Source organism: Balaenoptera borealis (genome assembly GCF_965194805.1).
Source record: "Balaenoptera borealis genome assembly, chromosome: 1".
NCBI classification, from domain to species: Eukaryota; Metazoa; Chordata; class Mammalia; order Artiodactyla; family Balaenopteridae; genus Balaenoptera; species Balaenoptera borealis.
Genome location: NC_138860.1, coordinates 46364807 through 46386057, shown reverse-complemented (window position 1 = coordinate 46386057; position 21251 = coordinate 46364807). Strand labels below are relative to the sequence as shown.

Below are 21251 nucleotides of genomic sequence, written 5' to 3'. Positions count from 1 at the left end.
TACCAAGAAAAGAGAAGCAACCTCCCCTTTGAAATCTTCCAAGAGATACTCCTGGATCCTTTAACTCTTCCTGAAATAGCGGTGCTTTGTCCTAGAGGAATGGAGGCATGCTGAGACTGGAATTAATGCCCAGAGAACCTGAGAATGGATGCTAACATTTCTAAACTTCAATCCCAGGTGGGGAGAAAGTGGTCAGGTGGGAAGGTAGTGGCTGAGCAAAAGGTGAGCAGAAACTGAAATGGGGGTGGAAGGAGGGGTGAGAAGGACTGAGAAAGGAAGGAAGGGAGAAGATGGCATACCGGAAGGAGCATAGGCTCTGGAAATAAACCAGGGCTCCCTTTCCATTGCCCAGGCACAAAATGTTGGACTTCGCGTAAGATGCTTAGCACTTGTTCAACTCTGTTTGCTGATCTTTAAAGAAAACAATTAATTATCAATAAATAATTAATAGTGATTAGTATCAGATCTTTCAAGACATCTGTATTCAGAAACCCTGGAACAGTACAGATGAAAAGCATAGTATCACAGTACCTGAAAGTGGCTGCTAAATGAAATGGTCTCACTGGAATTAACAGGAAAGGTCAGTATTACTCTTGATGACAATATTAAAAGGACAAATGATTGATATTATTAAATATTAGTAAACTCAAAACATAAACACGTTACCAATATTGACACTGTGAATTACTAACTCCACTCTGAGGGTCCTAGTTGAGTTGTGGAACTGTTCAACATATGTCTGTGTGTCTATACTCTAAGCTGTTCCCCAAATTTACTCTCCTAGGGTAAAATGAAAATTAAAGGGAAGACAGTGGTGAAAAAAATTTAAAGATATCAAAGTATAAAGATATGCAAAGTGATGCTAAAAATTAAAATTAAAACTAGACCAGCATATTTACATATTTTATTAATCTTTACAATCAGTCATTATAATCAAATACACAATTATATACAAGGATTATATACATTTTGCCCAGACTTTTACATCACAGTACATAGTTTCCCTTAGAAATATTGTATACATTTATCACCAAATAAAATCCAACAACAGTAGTGTTACAGCACCTGTTAGTACAGACATCTTTTTCATAAATTACATCATAAGAAAATATACGGCTGTAAATTGGGCTTTTAAAAATGTCTTTTATAAAATCTGAACATACAATATTTCATTCACAGAATGTTTTTTTTTTTTTTCTATGTTCTGACTGAAGCCTTGTGCATAAAACGACCGGTTGGAATATTTATTAAATGCCCCCACCCCCGCCTCTACAATTATAAGCACTATTTGAATTACTGACGCTGCTGAGCTTTCTTTATGATGAATTTGGCATGGAGTTTGGTGAGGGAACAAATGCTGGTTTTACTGTTATAAGGGCTGTGAGATGATGGTAATTTAAATTAATAAAATCTCAAGAGAGCATATTAGAGAAGTTAAAATCACAGAGTGCACAATTTTTTATTTTACCCTCTAACACTGTGAAGAAAAAGGGAAAAGTATAATGTTAAAAAAAAATTGTTCTGAAACAATTGTATTCTTGTTGGAAGCCTATTAAAAGTTAAAAAGAAAAAAGAAAACCTACCCAACAAAATATCCCATCCCAAACATATCTGGTAAATTACAATTCTTTCACATCTAAAACTTTATGGGAAAAGCACTGCAAATTAGGGTATATCATTTTAATGGACCTTCCTAAGCAGAAAAAACTATAACTATTTTTAGTAGGTAAACAAGTGAAGTTTTAAAACTTGAAAATACCTGAATTAAATACTTTCTCTAATATCTAACTTTTAACTTTCAGATAAAATCCTTACTTGATTCCAGGTTTGTAAACATTGTATAAATCCTTCTTAGTCAATCAATTTTATGGCTGCGGTGATCACTTCAGCTCTATCTCTATGCAGTCAACATCTAACTGAGGTAGACCAGATGTTTCTAAAATTCAGGGTTCCATAGAATCCCCTGAATCTTTAGGAAGTAAATTAAATGCTATAAAGATTTTAAAACAAAACATTTTAAAAAATGCCTAATGATGTTGAAATTTTTTAATGAAATAAAAAACAACTTTGTGGCAGTATGTCAATTAAGAATGGAGAGTCAATGACAATGTTGGAGTTTTGAAGCTGAACACTATACCTTCTTTTCCTAGCTAGGGAAAAATCACGTATAATTCCTTCTGGGTATTAAGTATAATTTGTTAAATTGTTTTCCTTTTGTTTCTTTTTTTTAAGGATTCATTTTTCTAAACAAGCCAGCAATTTGCTTCTAAACCACAATGAATGGCAACAACTCCCCCTAATGGCCAAAGAAAGGGTAAGTGGCAGTAAGCTGGCTTTTCCTTGTATGCCACAAGATCTCTGCTGGAAATAAAATTATGTTGCTTTGATAACTTAGACAATTTAGATTTAGACAACAATGGCTCTGAGATACAAAAAGAAAATCAAATCAATGTATATAAGGCTTCTGTAATCCAAGTCTTAAAGGAACATCTGCTCCTTTTCTCCAAGCCCCAGTCCTATAAATCAAGGCAAGTCAAGTAATTAAGCTTCAGCTATTTTGGCAGCTTTGCAACTAAGATGAACAAAGCACTATGTCTATCCTTCTGTATACTATATGTATTATAGTTCTATCTTCTTACACCAAATTTCACATGCAGAGAGACTAAAAAATATCCTTTTTGGTGTCAGGTTTAATTAAGGGCCAATAAAGGTCTTGTATACTACTCTTTTTTTCCCCCCTCAAAGTGAATTCTCTATTAGATTTATTACTCACTGACCCAATTAAATTTAGCTGGAATTTTTGAAAGCAGCTATTTATCCCCTTATAAAATAACAGTTTACCTGGGATCTAAGACATACTGTACATGAATATACATAACTACAATACAGCACTGCTGTTCTTTTAACAGCTCCATATACAGTTTAAGTTCATCAGTACCTCAAAAACTGTGTTTTAAGAAAAAGGGTTGTTATATAATGTCATGGTACAGAAAAAAGAAATTAAGTCTCAAATATTCCTTTAGAACTGAGTCAGGTAAGTTTAAAAAAATAAATAAAATGAGTAAAGCCATGATTTCAATTACAGGGCTGTCTACAGATATCAACAACAAAGTTTTTAAAACTTAAATGTGGCCAGCAGCAGACTGCCCCCCCCACACACACACATACACACACACACACACACACACACACACTCACACAAAGGAAAAAAAATTCTCAGTAAGCTATATGGCTATATGTTAGTTGCTACTGTGTTTTTTACACAGGTTACCATAGACTAATTTTCAAGTCCATATCAGAAGGAATATTTGTTTAAAAAAAAAAGCAAACTTAAAAACCATGATTCAACAGAAAATGTGACAGACTCCTTAGGTGCAACTTTAGAAACTAGTTTCAAAGGAGGAAAAATAGTAGTTACTCCAGAATTTTTAGATCACTACCACAGTTTTATCATGGCTCCCTAAGATAGAAAAATGGAACAAAATGTATTCAGCTATTGGCAACATAGGCCTTGTGGCTCAAAATGCATTCTAAACATGGGATGGAGTAAGGCTGATGGCTAGAGGTAATCACCTCCAACGAAATGAACTGGAAAAGATTTATAATTTACCCTACAAAGATATAACTTTAAGTTCCATTTCAGAGTAGTCACAGCTTTCCTTACGGAAGGCCCCATGGCAAGTTCATATTGCAACATTATAGTTTCTCCCTTGCTCCATTTTTCAAAAGTATTAAGTAACCAATTTCCACGATATATGACCTTTTACCTGGTCCCAATGATTAGTCTTTATGCAGAGAACTCACTGAGAAAGTACACTGGCTTCACCTTTGGTTTAAATGAAAAGGATGGATACTGTTAAAGAGGGGGAAAAAAAATCAAGTCATCTTGATCATGTTACACAATGAAGCAAGTGAAAATGATGAGCAAAGACTGTTTTCACCATGAATGTATTTGCTTCATAACCACTTAGGTCACTTTTGAGTGTTTCTGTGAAGGCAGCATAACCAGAATGCCCAAAATACTCCTATGTGTTTTCCCCAAAGGGCCTCTAACCCCAAAACCAAGAAAACCGAGAGCTTCCTTCAATTAGAAAGCTGTACAAATTTGTATTCCCCACCTCACAGTTAACTGAATTTGTTTCTTATCTACCATCTAGAGAGTGCAGAAATCTGGTTCCTAGAAATGCCCAATAATCTTTTCCTGGCCTGAGATGCAGCAGGGTGGTGCAATGCTATCACCTGAGGGGGAAACTGTGAGTTTGCATTTTTGATGGGACAGTTACAAACAAGGTCAGTTCTAACACAGCATGTTCCAGATTCCTATGATAACTAACTCTCCCAGTCAGAACGTGGTTGTTCATCACCATACTTAGAGCCTCCCATGAGAGAGCCTGCTTAGTATCAGGGTATCTATTATCCACAGTTTACCTTTTCTTTTGAAATACCTACCACCAGGTAGACTTTAGTGAGTCAGAGCTCATCCTTCTCCATCATTTCAAATGCTTCTATATCTTCATTCCAGTCTGCTAATATGGAGTCTATAGGTTGGACCTTTTTACCCCAGCTAACATTAGGACTGGAATCCTCCTCAGTTTCTGATTGTTCTTGAAGTTGGTTATCTAAATCTGTACATTCACCATCAAGACTTGTAGTCTCATGGTTTTCTGTGGGATTAGAATTCTGTTCAGAAGGAGAAATGCTTGCAGCATTGTCCGTATCTGCTGGAGACAAAGATTCTGGGTGAGAGTTTAGAGAACTTTCCTCAGGAGACTCCTGATCAACCAAATCAACCTCCTGAGAACTTGATGCAATCTGTTCAGCACTCTGATTCTGAGAATCATTTTCAGAGGATGGTTGTTCTTCATTTTCCATCTCAGGATCTGTATATGAAAGAAACAAACTTCATGCTACTTCCCCCACAAAACATGTACTATCACATTCTCAAAACCATACTGGTTTTGGTAATAAAACAAAAAAATAAAAGTTAAAGAAAATCATGTTAATGCAGAATGACTCTAATAACTAAAAAGACTGCCTTCAATGGGTATTAGTAAATGCCAAGAAATATACTAAACAATAATACTATTAAAATGCATATAAATTTGTATTATGTCTCAGATTTATTAAATAGCTAAATTCAGGAAAGCCTGCACATGAGAACACATTAAATAGAATACATTTTATTTATTTACTTATTTTAATTATTTATTTATTTTAAACATCTTTATTGGAGTATAATTGCTTTACGATGTTGTGTTACTTTCTGCTGTATAACAAAGTGAATCAGCTATACGTACACATATATCCCCATATCCCCTCCCTCTTGCATCTCCCTCCCACCCTCCTTATCCCACCCCTCCAGGTGGTCACAAAGCACCGGGCTGATCTCCCTGTGCTATGCAGCTGCTTCCCACTAGCTATGGATTTTACATTTGGTAGTGTATATATGTCAATGCTACTCTCTCACTTTGTCTCAGCTTACACTTCCCCCTCCCTGTGTCCTGAAGTCCATTCTCTACAACTGCGTCTTTATAAATAGAATACATTTTAAACAGCGCATGCCATTGCTGTACTTTAAGATAATATTCTTTGAAAAGTGAAATTCCCACTCAGTAAACCATGAAAATGCAGATAATACAAAACTTTGAATGATTCATGGATATCAATGTGATTGATCAAATACAATATTTTCATAAACACAAAACCAGATTATTTACAAAACTTCTATTTCATTATTGGAGATCTATGAATTCTAAGATATAATCATAAAATCCACTGGAAGGATGAAAAGCAGTTTAAACTTCTTGTAATGAATATATAATAAAACCACTAGAGGCATTTTATTTAGGGTTCCTACAAGAAAGTGCTTAAATATTAGCATCGACACCCACATGCTGCATTCTCCTCAGACTCTGCAGTCAGTTGGTAAAGATCTCCCGAGCGTCCACTGTGTGGCAGGCACTGTGTAAGGTGCTAGGGATAAAACGAGGTGAAAACAAACACCTGACCTGCCCTTCTGAATCTTATAGTCCAGCTGGGGAAAACAACGTTTAGGAATAATCACACAATAGAAAACCCCGTGACACAAGTCATGGTGTTAGGAAAGAGTAAGGAGATTTGAGGGCTTCCTTCAGAAAGTGATACTTAACTGTGATATAAAAGATAATCAGAGTTAATTAGTCAAAGAAGAAAGGGAAGATGGACTTATTATAAAACCAGAAAATCTGAAGGAAAATACAGGCATACAGGGAGGTAGAGGAGGGTGTGTATACATATACCCTGATTAGGTAGGATTACCTGACTAGGGAAATTTAAGATAGTTCTTAGGTGGGGTTTGTCAGGGGGAAGGAGGGCAAGGAGGAGGAGTCCCCACACATTCTCTCAGCTGTGGAAAGGGTACATTTTAATTTGACATCAAGGCAAACTATGGTGGGGCCCAAAGAAGAGAAAGCAGTGTCTGGTTGCTTAGAGCTCATTTATGCTAGGCTACCCTAAGTTTGAGGGAGAAGGGAAAGAAGAACGTTCAACTTCGTTTCTAGATTGCATTAATCTACTTTAGAAGAATAGGAAAAAGTGTAAAGCTATTTCTTCTAGTAATAAAGATTGTGATTTTGGCAAAAAATCACTCTAGGGTTAGATGTTATATATTATTTTGGAAATCTAGCTAATAAAATAGAATAAGAAAACAGAATAGTATAGGCTCCAATCAAGATGGCGGCGGCGAAGAACGTGGAACTCACCTCCTCCCACAAATACATCAAAAATACATCTACAAATGGAACAATTCTCACAGAACACCTACTGAACACTGGCAGAAGACCTCAAACACCTGAAAGGACAAGAAAGAGCTCTACGTAAACAGGTAGGATGAAGGGGGAAAAAAAAGAGGAAGTGTGACAGGACCTATGCCCCTGGGAGGGAGCTGAAAAGAGGAAAGGTTCCTGCACCCTGGGAAGCCCCCTCAGATCAGCTGGGACAGAAAGGCAGCTTCAGAGGCGCAGAGGAGAGTACAACAACCAGTTTGTGGCAGGCAGGAGAGAGACCCGCACAGACCGTCGTACCGCTACCCTGCGCGCCCCAGCCCGAGCCGTGTGTCCGCTGGTACAGGCAGGGGCCGAGTACTGACACTCAGAGTTTAGAGGACAGACCTAGGGAGAGGACTGCTGTTGGCTGTGCAGAGAGAGCCTGAAGGGGCTGGAGTGTGGTATGGCTACAGCCGGGGGTGTCTGCGGAAGCCCAGGCCTGCCACAGAACTGACGAGCCATTGTTAAGTGGGGCACAAAGGGCAGGGTGCCATGGCAGCCCCTTTTTCCACACGCCAGCCTCCGCCTGCACGGACCCCGGGACACCGCACACCAGCCACCGCCTCAGGGGCTCCAGACTCACTAGATTCCGGCAACCCAGCTGCCGCCTCGGGCTCCCACCTGGGCAGGCTCAGGGGTCCCAGCCACCGCCTAGGCTGGCACCTGCACCAACCACCATCTCGGCAGGCCCCAGGAGCAGACACCAGTGAGCTGCCCACGCACAGAAGCAGGCCTGAAACCACAGCTGAGCCCCAGGGGCCACGTGACTTAGGAAGCAGGGCTGCAATCTCTCCCTGCAGCTGTGTGAGCCGTGTATTTACACCTCCACTGCCGGCTTTGTAAATTCAGCATCTGCAGGACATCCAAGTAGACAACAGGTGCTCCCATGCTGGGATGGGTCTGGCCTTAGCAGATGTGGGCTTTGCAGGCACGTGCACATGGGGGCTGGGCTGGGCCTGGGTTTGAGCTGCCTCCATAGCTCCCACAGCAGGTCCAGGTGTGCAACTACTACAGTCCTGGGACCCGGCTTTAGTGGATCTGTGCTGGTGGCCTTGTGAAAACAACACCTGAGGGACACCAGGGCTGACTGCCAGCATTCCCAAGGTTGAGACGGGGCTCAGGGCAGTATACTTTGTGAGCCCATACAATGGGTGACAGGTGACACAACAGAGCACACTCACTGGTGAACAGCTCTGGTAGAGGAATACTCAGTGGCTCCTCTCCCTGTAGGAACGCTCCAATCCCACCTACCGCACACTGCAGCTCAGAAACGGATCTGGGGGCTTCTACTCCAACAGCTAGGGAACAGACCCAGCCCCTGACAGGGCAGTAACAACCACAGGGCAAAAGAGGAGGCCCCAATCAGTATCCAGTGCAGGCTCTGGTCACCACAACACCAGTCACACCTCCTATCAAGCGGATAATGGCCAGGATACACTGAGGAAAGAGGCAACAGGCATCCACACTAAAAACAGCCCTCACACCAAAAAATATTAAACCCACACAGGCTATACAGGGATGCTCCCACATAAAAATAGCCCTCCAAGACCACATAGATAATTGTTTCTCCTAAACTCATAGAGCAAGAGAAGTATAAGTAAAATGAAGAAGCAGAGGAACCACTCCCAATTAAAAGATCAAGAGAATTCCCCTGAAAGAACAATGAAACAGACCTCTTCAGTCTAATAGACATCGAGTTCAAAAAGGAGATAATGAAAATACTGAAGGAGTTAAGAAGGACTATTGATAGAAATGCAGATTACTATTACCAGAAACTATAAAAAGGAACCAAGAAAAATTAGAGAACTCATTCACTGAGACAAAAGCTGAGCTAAAGGCAATGAATAGCAGAAAAAATAATGCAGAAGAATGAATAAGTGATCTGGAAGATAGAATAATGGAAATCAGCCAGTCAGAACAACAGAAAGCCACATGAAAAAAAAAATGAAAGCAATATAAGAATAAATAAAGCATGCCAATGTACACTTAGTAGGGATCCCAGAAGAGAGAGAAAACAGGATTGAAGATGTCTTTGAAGAAATTGTGGCTGAAAACTTCCCAAACCTAAAGAAGGGAACAGATATCCAGGTACAGGAAGCACAGAGGGTCCCAAACAAGATAAACCCAAACAGACCTACACCAAGACATATTATAATAAAAATGGCAAAAGTTAAAGAGAGGATTCTAAAGGCAGCAAGAGAAAAACAGAGTTAATTACAAGGGAACCCCCCATAAGGCTATATCAGTTGATTTCTCTACAGAAACGTTGCAGGTCAGAAGGGAGTGGCAAGATACATTCAAAGTCCTAAAAGGGAAAAATGTGAAATGTAGGATACTCTGTCCAGCAAGATTATCAAATTTAAAATCAGAGAGAGAAAGAATTTCCTGGACAAGCAAAAACTAAAGGAATACAGCAATATTAAACCTATCCTAAAGGAAACATTGAAAGGTCTTCTCTAAATAGAAAAAAGGTTAGAATCCTTAGGAAAAAAATCATAAATGGAAAGTAAATCATTTAAATAAGCCAGTACACAGATTTTTTAAAATCATAATTAAAAAAAAAATTTCTGTGAAAGCAAATATAACCACAATGAACAGCAAAAGGATGAACGTGAAGATGTAAAAGAGGACGTCAAAATCATAAAATGTGGGGGAGGAGAGTAAGAAAATGTAGATTTTTTTTTTTTCTAGAATGTGTTTGAGCCTACATGACTACCAGTCTAAAGCAAGCAGATATAGGAAGGGGAAATATACTTGAAAAACAGGGTAACCACAAATCAAAAACATACAACAGATTCACAAAAACCAAAACCAGATTTTATGAATCTATCACATACAATAGATTCATAAAACAAAAGAAACTCATCAGACCACAAAAGGAAAATCTGAAAGAAAAAGAAAGGGACAAAGAAGAAATATAAAATCAACAGGAAAACAAGGTTTAAAATGGTAATAAATACATATCTATCAATAATTACCTTAAATGTCAATGGACCAAATGCTCCAATCAAAAGAGACAGAGTGGCAGGTTAGATTAAAAAAAACAACGGCCTAAAATATGCTGCCTACAAGAGACCCACTTTAGAGCAAAGGACACACATAGATTGAAAATAAGGAGATGGAAAAAGATATTTCATGCAAACGGAAATGACAAGAAAGCAGGGGTCGCAATACTCTTTATCAGACAAAATAGACTTTAAAACAAAGGTTATAAAGAAAGATGAAGAAGGACACTATATAATGATAAAATGATCAATACAAGGAGAGGATATTACACTCATCAACACATATGCACCCAAAATAGCACCCAAATACATAAAATAAACACTAACAGACATAAAGGGAGAAACTGATGGGAATACAATAATAGTAGGAAACTTTAGCACCCCACTCACATCAATGAACAGATCTTTGAGACAGAAAATCAATAAGGCAACAGAGATCCTAAATAATACAATAGAACAGTTAGACTTAATTGATATTTTCAGGACATTACACCCCAAAAAAGCAGAATACACATTCTTTTCAAGTGCACACGGAACATTCTCTAAGATTGACCACATACTAGGCCACAAAACAAGCCTCAGAAAATTTAAGAGTATAAAAATTATTTCAAGTATCTTTACTGACCACAACAGCATGAAACTAGAAAACAATCACAAGAAAAGAAATGAGAAAAAACAATTACATGGAGACTAAACCACATGCTACTACAAAACCAATGCGACAATGATGAAATAAAAAAAAAAATTAAAAAATAAATTGATGCATTTCCCCAGTGGTCCAGTGGTAAAGAATCTGCCTTCCAATGCAGGGGATGTGGGTTCAACTCCTGGTCAGGGAACTAAGATCCCAAATGCCGTAGGGCAACTAAGCTGGGTGCCACAACTACTGAGCCCACGGGCCTCAACTAGAGAGGCTGTGTGCCGCAACTACAGAGCCCACACACTCTGGAGCCTGAGTGTCATAACTACAGAGAGAAAACCCACACGCCACAACTAGAGAGAAGACCGCGTGCCACAACTAGAGAGAAGCCCGTTTGCTGAAATGAAGATCCCACGTGCCTCAACTAAGACCTGACACAGCCAAAAATAAAAAATAAAATAAATACTTTGAGGTAAATGACAATGAAAACACAACCAAACAAATAACATAGGATGTAGCAAAAGAAGCTCTTAGAGGGAAGTTCATAGTGATACAGGCCTTCTTTAAGAAACAAGAAAAGTCTCAAATAAACAACCTAACCCACCACCTAAAAGAATTAGAAAAAGAACAAACAAAACCTAAAGTCAACAGAAGGAAGGAGATAAGAAAGATCAGAGAGGAAATAAATAGAGATTAGAAAAAACAATAAAAAAATAATCAGGGAGGAATCAAGATGGCAGAGGAGTAGGACGTGGAGCTTACCTTCTGCCACAAATACATCAAAAACACATCTACAAGTGGAACGATTCACACAGAACATCTACTGAATGCTGGCAGAACTCAGACTTCCAAAAGGGCAAGAAAACCTCCACATAAACAGGTGGGATGAAAGAAAAAAGAAAAACAAAAAGAGAGAAAGGAATCACGACGGGACTTGTGCCCCAGGGAGGGAGCTGTGAAGAAGGAAACGTTCCCCCACCCTGGGAAGTCCCCTCACCAGTGGGGAGATCAGCCTGGACAGGGGGTGCTTCGGAGACTCAGAGGAGAGTGCAGCAACCAGTTTGCAGAAGGCAAAACGGACAGAGACGTGCACAGATGGTTGGTACCACCAGCCTACGTTCCCCAGCCTGAGATGCTCATCTGCTGGTACGGACAGGGGCTGGATGCTGAAGCTCTGGCTTTGGAGGTCAGACCCAGGGAGAGGACCAAGGGTTGGCTGCAGGGAGACAGCCTGAAGAGGCTGGAGTGTGGCAGCTGAGGATGCACTTGGAAGAGGTCTGGGCCTGACAGAGAGGCAAGGCACCATTGTTGGGGGGCACACGAGAGGTATGGGACTGCCATAGGAGCTTCTTTCCGTGCGTGTGGGCTCTCAGGCAACAGGACGCCACCTACACGAGCTCCAGGTGCAGGCACGAGCCACTGCCGCCATTGTGGGCTCCAGAGATGGGCATGGGCCATCGCCACAGCTAAAGAACCTGTGAGCAGGCACCAAGTGCTGCCCCAGCTGTCCCAGGAGTGTGCCAGCCACCTCCACCATTGGGAAACCTGCAAGCAGGCGCCATTCACTTTCCCTCCTGCCCTGGGACGTCGCCACTACTGGGAGACACAGCAGTGGGTGCGAAGCACTGACCCTGCTGTCCTGGGAGTGCATGGGCAGCTGCTGACACTAGGCGACCCAGGAGCAGGCACCAGTTGCTGCCCCTGCTGTTCCAGGGGTGCGTGGGCCGCTGCCGCAGTTAGGGGACCCACGAGCAGACTGCAAGCACTTGCCCCCACTGTTCTGGGCACTCACAGCCCACTGCCACTGCTGGGAGTCCCGCAGGTGGGCATGAATTGCTGCCCCCGCCGTACAGGGAATGCACACAGGCCACCGCACCTAAACATCCCATATTAAGGGGATAACGGCCAGCACATGCTTAGGAAAGAAGCAGCAAGCATCCAAACTAAAAGCACCCCTTGATTCCGGACATGATGGTGGAGTAGAAGGACTTGAGCTCACCTCTTCTCATGAAAACACTAAAACCAAAACTAACTGCTGAACAACCATCAGCAAAAGACTGGAACCTACCAAAAAAGGTACATCCAAAGACAAAGAAGAAGCTACAATGAGATGGTAGGAGGAGCTTTTGCAATATAATCACATCTCATAGTCACCAGGTGGGCAACCCACAAAAGTGGAAAATCATTATATGGCAGAGGTACTCCCGCAGCAGTAAGTTCTGAGCCCCTCATCAGGCTCCCCAGCCTGAGGGGCTGGCATTGGGAGGCGGAGCCCCCAGAGCATTTGGCTTTGAAGCCCGGCAGGACTTGAGTGCAGGAGCTCCACAGGACTGGAGGAAACAGAGATTCCACTCTTGAGGGTGTACACAAGATTTCATGTGCACTAGGACCCAGCATAAACTAGTGACTCCATAGGAGCCAGGGCTAGACCTACGTGAGGATCTTGGAGGGTCTACTGGGGAGGTGGGGGTTGGATGTGGCTCACTGTGGGGGCAAGGACACTGGTGGTGGAGGCTCCAGGGAATATTGATTGGCTGAGCTCTCCTGGAGGTCACCATTTTGGTACTGAGACATGGCCCCACCCAACAGCCTGCAGGCTCCAGTGGTGGAACGCCTAGGCCAAACAATCAGCAGGGGTGGAACACAGCTCCACCTATCAGCAGACAGGCTGCCTGAAATTGTACTGAGCTCACAGCCACCTCTATACACACCCCTTGACACGGCCCTGCCCACCAGAGGGACAAGACCCAGCTCCACCAACCAGTGGAGAGCCCAGTCCCTCCCACCAGGAAGCCTGCACAAGCCACTGGACCAACCTCACCCACCAGGGGACAGACACCAGAAGCAAGAGGAACTACAATCCTGCAGCCTGTGGAAAGGAGACCACAAACACAGTAAGTTAGACAAAATGAGACAGCAGAGAAATATGTTTTAGACTAAGGAACAAGATAAAAACCCAGAAGAACAACTAAGTGAATTAGAGATAGTCAATCTACCTGAAAAAGAATTCTGAGTAATGACAGTAAAGGTGGTCCAAGATCTCAGAAAAAGAATGGAGGCACAGACCAAGAAGATACAAGAAATGTTTAACAAAGACATTGAAGACTTAAAGAATACAGATGAATAATACAATAACTGAAATGAAAAAATACACTAGAAGGAAACAACAGCAGAATAAATGAGGCAGAAGAACGAGTAAGTGTGCTGGAAGACACAGCAGTGGAAATCACTGCCGTGGAACAGAATAAAGAAAAAAGAATGAAAAGAAGTGACGACAGTCTAAGGGACCTCTGGGACAACATTAAACACACCAGCATTTGCATTATAGGGGTCCCAGAAGGAGAAGAGAGAGAGAAAGGGCCTGACAAAATATTTGAAGAGATAATAGCTGAAAAATTCCTTAACATGAGAAAGGAAACATTCACTCAACTCCAGGAAGTGCAGAGAGTCCCATACAAGATAAACCCAAGGAGGAACACGGCAAGACACATATTAATCAAACTGACAAAAAATAAAGACAAAGAAAATATTAAAAGGAACAAGGGAAAGCAACAAATAACATACAAGGAAATCCCCATAAGGTTATTAGCTGATTTTTCAGCAGAAACTCTGCAGGTCAGAAAAAAGGTGGCATGATATATATAAAGTGATGAAAGGAAAGCACCTACAACCAAGAATACTCTACCCATCAAGGCTCTCATTCAGATTTGATGGAGAAATCAAAAGCTTTACAGACAAGCAAAAGCTAAGAGAATTCAGCACCAAAAAACCAGCTCTACAACAAATCCTAAAGGAAGTTCTCTAGGTGGAAAAGAAAAGGCCTACAACTAGAAACAAGAAAATTACGAATGGGAAAGCTCACCAGTAAAGGCAAACATAAAGTAAGGGTAGGAAATCATCCACACAAAAATATGATATCAAAACCAGCAATCATGAGAAGAGAGTACAAATGCAGGACACTGGAAATGCATTTGAAATTAAGAGACCAGCAACTTTAAAAAGTCTTCTGTGTATATAGATAGATAGATAGATAGATAGATAGATAGATAGATAGATAGATAGATATAGATATAGACTCCTATATCAAAACCTCATGAGAACCGCAAACCAAAAATCTACAATATATACACACACAAAAAAGAAAAAGCAACCCAAACATAACACTAAAGATAGTCATTAAATCGCAAGAGATACACACACAAAAAAGAAAAAGCAATCCAAACATAACACTAAAGATAGTCATCAAATCACAAGAGAAGAGAGCAGAAGAGTAAGGGAAGAAAACAGACCTACAAAAACAATTCCTAAACAATTAACAAAATGGCAATAAGAACATACATATCGATAATTACCTTAAATGTAAATGGATTAAATGCTCCAACCAAAAGACATAGACTGGCTGAAAGGATACAAAAACAAGACCCCTGTATATGCTGTCTACAAGAGACCCACTTCAGATCTAGAGACACATACAGACTGAAAGGGAGGGAATGGAAACAGATATTCACAAGTGGAAATCAAAAGAAAACTGGAGTAGCAATACTCATATCAGACAAAATAGACTTTAAAACAAAGACTATTACAAAAGACAAAGAAGGACACTACATAACAATCAAGGGATCAATCAAAGGAGAAGATATAACAATTGTAAATATATATGCACCCAACATAGGAGCACCTCAATACATAAGGCAAACGCTAACGGCCATAAAAGGAGAAATTGATAGTAACACAATAATAGTGGGGGCATTTAACACCCCACTTTCATCAACAGACAGATCATCCAGACAGAAAATCAATACGGAAACACAGGCCTTATATGACACATTAGACCAAACAGACTTGACATTTACAGAACATTCCATCCAAAAGCAGCAGAGTACACTTTTTTCTCAAGTGCACATGGAAAATTTTCCAGACTAGATCACATCATGGGCCACAAATCAAGCCTCAGTAAATTTAAGAAAACTGAGATCATATCAAGCATCTTTTCAAACCGCAACACTATGAGATTAGAAATCAATTTCAAGAAAAAAACTAAAAAACACAAACACGTGGAGGCTTAGCAATATGTTACTAAACAACCAATGGATCACTGAAGAAATCAAAGAGGAAATCAAAGAATACCAAGAGAAATGACAATGAAAACATGACAATCCAAAACCTATGGGATGCAGCAAAAGCAGTTCTAAGAGGAAAGTTTATAGTAATCTTACCTCAGGAAACAAGAAAAATCTCCAAAAAGCAACCTAACCTTACACCTAAAGCAACTAGACAAAGAACAAACAAAACTAAAAGTTAGAAGGAAAGAAATCATAAATATCAGAGCAGAAATAAATGAAATGGAGATGAAGAAAACAAGAGAAGATCAATGAAACTAAAAGCTGGTTCCTTGAGAAGATAAACAAAATTGATAAACCATTAGCAAGACTCATCAAGAAAAGAAGGGAGAGGGCTGAAGTCAATAAAATTAGAAATGAAAAAGAAGTTACAATGGATACCACAGAAATACAAAGGATCGTAAGAGACTACTACAAGCAACTATATTCCAATAAAATGGACAACCTAGAAGAAACGGACTTCGTAGAAAGGTACAACCTTCCAAGACTGAACCAGGAAGAAACAGAAAATATGAACAGACCAATCACAAGTACTGAAATTGAAACTGTGATTAAAAAACTTTCAACAAACAGAAGTCCAGGACCAGATGGCTTCACAGGTGAATTCTATCAAGCATTTAGAAACTGAAACTCTTCCAAAAAATTGCAGAGAAAGGAACACTCCCAAACTCATTCTATGAGGCCACCATCACCCTGATACCAAAACCATATAAAGATACCACAAAGAAAGATTACAGGCCAATATCTCTGATATATATAGATGCAAAAATCCTCCGCAAAATACTAGCAAATTGAATCCAACAATACATTAAAAGGATCGGACACCATGTTCAAGTGGGATTTATCCCATGGATGCAAGGATTCTTCAACATATGCAAATCAATTATTGTGATATACCACATTAACAAACTAAAGAATAAAAACCATATGATCATCTCAATAGATGCAAGAAAAGCTTCTGACAAAATACGACACGCATTTATGATAAAAACTCTTCAGAAAGTGGGAATACAGGGAACCTACCTCAACGTAATAAAGGCCATATACGACAAACCCACACCTAACATCACTCTCAACAGTAAAAAGCTGAAAACATTTCCTCTAAGATCAGGAACAAGACAAGGATGTCCACTCTCACCACTTTTATTCAACATAGTTTTGGAAGTCCATAGTTTTGGCAATCAGAGAAGAAAAGAAATAAAAGGAATCCAAATTGGAAAAGAAGAAGTAAAACTGTCACTGTGTGCAGACGACATAATACTATACATAGAAAATCCTAAAGAGGCTACCAGAAAACTACTAGAGCTCATCAATAAATTCAGTAAAGTTGCAGGATACAAAATTAAAACATAGAAATCTCTTGCATTCCTATACACTAACTACAAAAGACCAGAAAGAGAAATCAAGGAAACAATCCCATTTATCATCACACCAAAAAGAATAAAATACCTAGGAATAAGCCTACCTAAGGAGGCAAAAGACCTGTCCCTCTGAAAACTATAAGATGTTGACCAAAGAAATCAAAGATGACTCAAACAAATGGAAAAATATACCATGTACTCGGATTGGAAAAATCAATATTGTCAAAATGAGTATACTTCCCAAAGCAATCTACAGATTCAATGCAATCCCTATCAAATTACCAGCGGCATTTTTCACAAAACTAGAACAAAAAAATTTTAAATCTGTATAGAAATACAAAAGACCCCAAATAGCCAAAGCAATCCTGAGAAGGAAAAATTGAGTTGGAGGATTCAGATTCCCTGACTTCAAACTATACTACAAAGATATAGTAATCAAAATTGTATGGTACTGGCACAAAAACAGAAATACAGATCAATGGAACAGGATAGAAAGCCCAGAAATATATCCACACACCTATGGTCAACTAATCTATGACAAAGGGGGCAAGAATATACAACAGAGAAAAGACAGTCTCTTAAATAAGTGGTGTTAGGAAAACTGGGCAACTACACGTAATAGAATGAAATAACATTCTCTAACACTACACACAAAAATAAACTCAAAATGGATTAAAGATCTAAATGTAAAGCAGGATACTGTAAAACTCTTAGAGGAAAACACAGGCAGAACACTCTTTGACATAAATCGTAGCAATATCTTTTTGGATCCACCTCCTAGAGTAATGAAAATAAAAACAAAAATAAACAAATGGGACCTAATTTAACTTAAACACTTTTGCACAGCAAAGGAAACCATAAACAAAATGAAAAGACAACCCACAGAATGGGAGAAAATATTTGCAAATGATGCTACTGATAAGAGATTCATCGCCAAAATACACAAGCAGCTCATGCAGCCCTATACCAAAAAACAAACAACCCAATCAAAAAATGGGCAGAAGATCTAAACAGACATTTCTCCAAAGAAGACATACAGATGGCCAATTGGCACATGAAAAGATGCTCAACATTGCTAATTATTAGTGAAATGCAAATCAAAACTACAATGAGGTGTCACCTTACACAGGTCAAAATGGCCATCACCAAAAAGTCTACAAACAATAAATGCTGGAGAGGGTGGGGAGAAAAGGGAACCCTCCTACACTACTGGTGGGAATGTAAATTGGTGCAGCCACTATGGAGAACAGTATGGAAGTTCCTTAAAAAACCAAAAATAGAACTACCATATGACCCAGCAATCCCACTCCTGGGCATATATCTGGTGAAAACCATAATTCGAAAAGATATATGCACCCCGGGGAGACCTTCAAGATGGCGGAAGAGTAAGACGTGGAGATCACCTTCCTCCCCACAAATACATCAGAAATACATCTACATGTGGAACAACCCCTACAGAACACCTACTGAATGCTGGCAGGAGACCTCAGACCTCCCAAAAGGCAAGAAACTCCCCACGTACCTGGGTAGGGCAAAAGAAAAAAGAAAAAACAGAGACAAAAGAATAGGGACGGGACCTGCACCAGTGGGAGGGAGCTGTGAAGGAGGAAAAGTTTCCACACACTAGGAAGCCCCTTCACTGGTGGAGACGGCGGGTGGCGGGGAAGGGTGGAAGCTTCAGAGCCACGGAGGAGAGTGCAGCAACAGGGGTGTAGAGGGCAAAGCAGAGAGAGAGAGATTCCCGAGGTGCTGACCAGCACTCACCAGCCCAAGAGGCTTGTCTGCTCAACTGCTGGGGCAGGTGGGGGCTGGGAGCTGAGGCTCTGGCTTCTGAGGTCAGATCCCAGGGACAGGACTGGGGTTGGCTGCGTGAACACGGCCTGAAGGGGGCTAGTGTGCCACAGCTAGCCGGGAGGGAGTATGGGAAAAAGTCTGCAACTGCCGAAGAGGTAAGAGACTTTTTCTTGCCTCTGTCTTGCGGTGCATGAGGAGAGGGGATTAAGAGCACCGCCTAAACGAGCTCCAGAGACAGGCGCAAGCCGTGGCTATCAGCAAGGACCCCAGAGATGGGCATGAGACACTAAGGCTGCTCCTGCAGCCACGAAGAAGCCTGTGTGCAAGCACAGGTCATTATCCACACCTCCCCTCCCAGGAGCCTGTGCAGCCCATCACTGCCAGGGTCCCCTGATCCAGGGACAACTTCCCTGGGAGAAAATACGGCGTGCCACAGGCTGGTGCAACATTATGCTGGCCTCTGCCGCCGCAGGCTCGCCCCGCATTCCATACCCCTCCCTACCCCCCACCTGAGTGAGCCAGAGTCCCCTAATCAGCTGCTATTTTAACCCCATCCTGTCTGAGTGGGAACAGATGCCCTCAGGTGACCTACATGCAGAGGTGGGGCCAATCCAAAGCTGAACCACAGGAGGTGTGGGAACAAAGAAGAGAAATGGAAATTTCTCCCAGCAGCCTCAGGAGTAGCGGATTAAACCTCCACAATCAACTTGATGTACCTGCATCTGTGGAATACCTGAATAGACAACGAATCATCCCAAATTGAGGAGGTGGACTTTGGGAGCAAGATATATTATGTTTTCCCCTTTTCCTGTTTTTGTGAGTGTGTATGTGTATGCTTCTGTGTGAGATTTTGTCTGTATAGCTTTGCTTTCACCATTTGTCCTAGGGTTCTGTCCGTCCTTTTTTTTTTTTTAACTTAAAAAAATTTTTTTTTGGGTTTCCCTGGTGGTGCAGTGGTTGAGAATCTGCCTGCTAATGCAGAGGACACGGGTTCGAGCCCTGGTCCGGGAAGATCCCACATGCCGCGGAGCAACTGGGCCCGTGAGCCACAACTGCTGAGCCTGCGCGTCTGGAGCCTGTGCTCCGCAACAAGAGAGGCCGATAGTGAGAGGCCCACGCACCGCGATGAATAGTGGCCCCCGCTTGCCGCAGCTAGAGAAAGCCCTCGCACAGAAACGAAAAAACCCAACACAGTCAAAAATAAATAAATAAAAATTAAAAAAAAATTTTTTTTCTAATAATTATTCTTTATTTTTTATTTTAATAACTTTATTTTATTTTATCTTACTTTATTTTATTTTATCCTCTTTCTTTCTTTCTTTCTATTTTCTCTCCCTTTTATTCTGAGCCGTGTTGATGAAAGGCTGTTGGTGCTCCAGCCAGCAGTCAGTGCTGTGCCTCTGAGGTCGGAGAGCCAACTTCAGAACACTGGTCCACAAGAGACCTCCCAGCTCCACGTAATATCAAACAGCGAAAATCTCCCAGAGATCTCCATCTCAACGCTAAGACCCAGCTCCACTCAACGACCAGCAAGCTACAGTGCTGGACACCCTATGCCAAACAACTAGCAAGACAGGAACACAACCCCACCCACTAGCAGAAAGCCTGCCTAAAATCATAATAAGGTCACAGACACCCCAAAACACACCACCAGACGTGGAACTGCCCAGCAGAAAGACAAGATCCAGCCTCATCCACCAGAACACAGGCACCAGTCCCCTCCACCAGGAAGCCTACACAACCCACTGAACCAACCTTAGCCACTGGGGACAGATACCAAAAACAACGGGAACTACGAACCTGCAGCCTGTGAAAAGGAGACCCCCAACACAGTAAGATAAGCAAAATGAGAAGACAAAAAAACATACAGCAGGTGAAGGAGCAGGGTCAAAACACACCAGACCTAACAAATGAAGAGGAAACAGGCAGCCTACCTGAAAAAGAATTCAGAGTAATGACAGTAAATATGATCCAAAATCTTGGAAACAGAATGGAGAAAATACAAGAAACATTTAACATGGACCTTGAAGAACTAAAGAGCAAACAATGATGAGCAACACAACAAATGAAATTCAAAATTCTCTAGAAGGGATCAATAGCAGAATAACTGAGGCAGAAGAACGGGTAAGTGACCTGTAAGATAAAATAGTGGAAATAACTATTGCAGAGCAGAATAAGGAAAAAAGAACGAAAAGAATTGAGGACAGTTTCAGAGACCTCAGGGACAACATTATACACACCAACATTCAAATTATAGGGGTCCCAGAAGAAGAGAAAAAGAAAGGGACTGAGAAAATATTTGAAGAGATTATAGCTGAAAACTTCCCTAATATGGGAAAGGAAATAGTTAATCAAGTCCAGGAAGCACAGAGAGTCCCATACAGGATAAATCTAAGGAGAAACACACCAAGACACATATTAATCAAGCTATCAAAAATTAAATACAAAGAAAAACTATTAAAAGCAGCAAGGGAAAAACAACAAATAACATACAAGGGAATCCCCATAAGGTTAACAGCTGATCTTTC

At 40.9% G+C, this 21251-nt stretch overlaps 1 protein-coding gene and 2 long non-coding RNA genes across 6 annotated transcripts in view; 2 read left to right on the top strand and 1 right to left on the bottom strand.

Moving 5' to 3' along the window:
* LOC309633526 overlaps positions 1–3191 on the top strand; it is a 50901-nt gene extending 47710 nt beyond the window's left edge. The window contains exon 2 of the long non-coding RNA XR_014247595.1: positions 465–3191. This is a non-coding gene — a long non-coding RNA (uncharacterized lncRNA). The remainder of the gene's footprint in view (positions 1–464) is intronic.
* Positions 891–21251, bottom strand: part of EDEM3 (ER degradation enhancing alpha-mannosidase like protein 3) — an 85973-nt gene continuing 65612 nt past the window's right edge. For all 4 annotated transcript variants that reach the window (XM_082401466.1, XM_082401467.1, XM_082401468.1 and 1 more), the window contains one exon: positions 891–4880. In XM_082401466.1, coding sequence (XP_082257592.1) covers positions 4471–4880 — 410 coding nt within the window. In that variant the 3' untranslated portion in view covers positions 891–4470. The remainder of the gene's footprint in view (positions 4881–21251) is intronic.
* On the top strand, positions 4876–20491 carry LOC309633487. Its single transcript, XR_014247563.1, has 3 exons — positions 4876–13886; positions 14076–14456; positions 14487–20491. It is a non-coding gene; the product is annotated as an uncharacterized lncRNA (long non-coding RNA).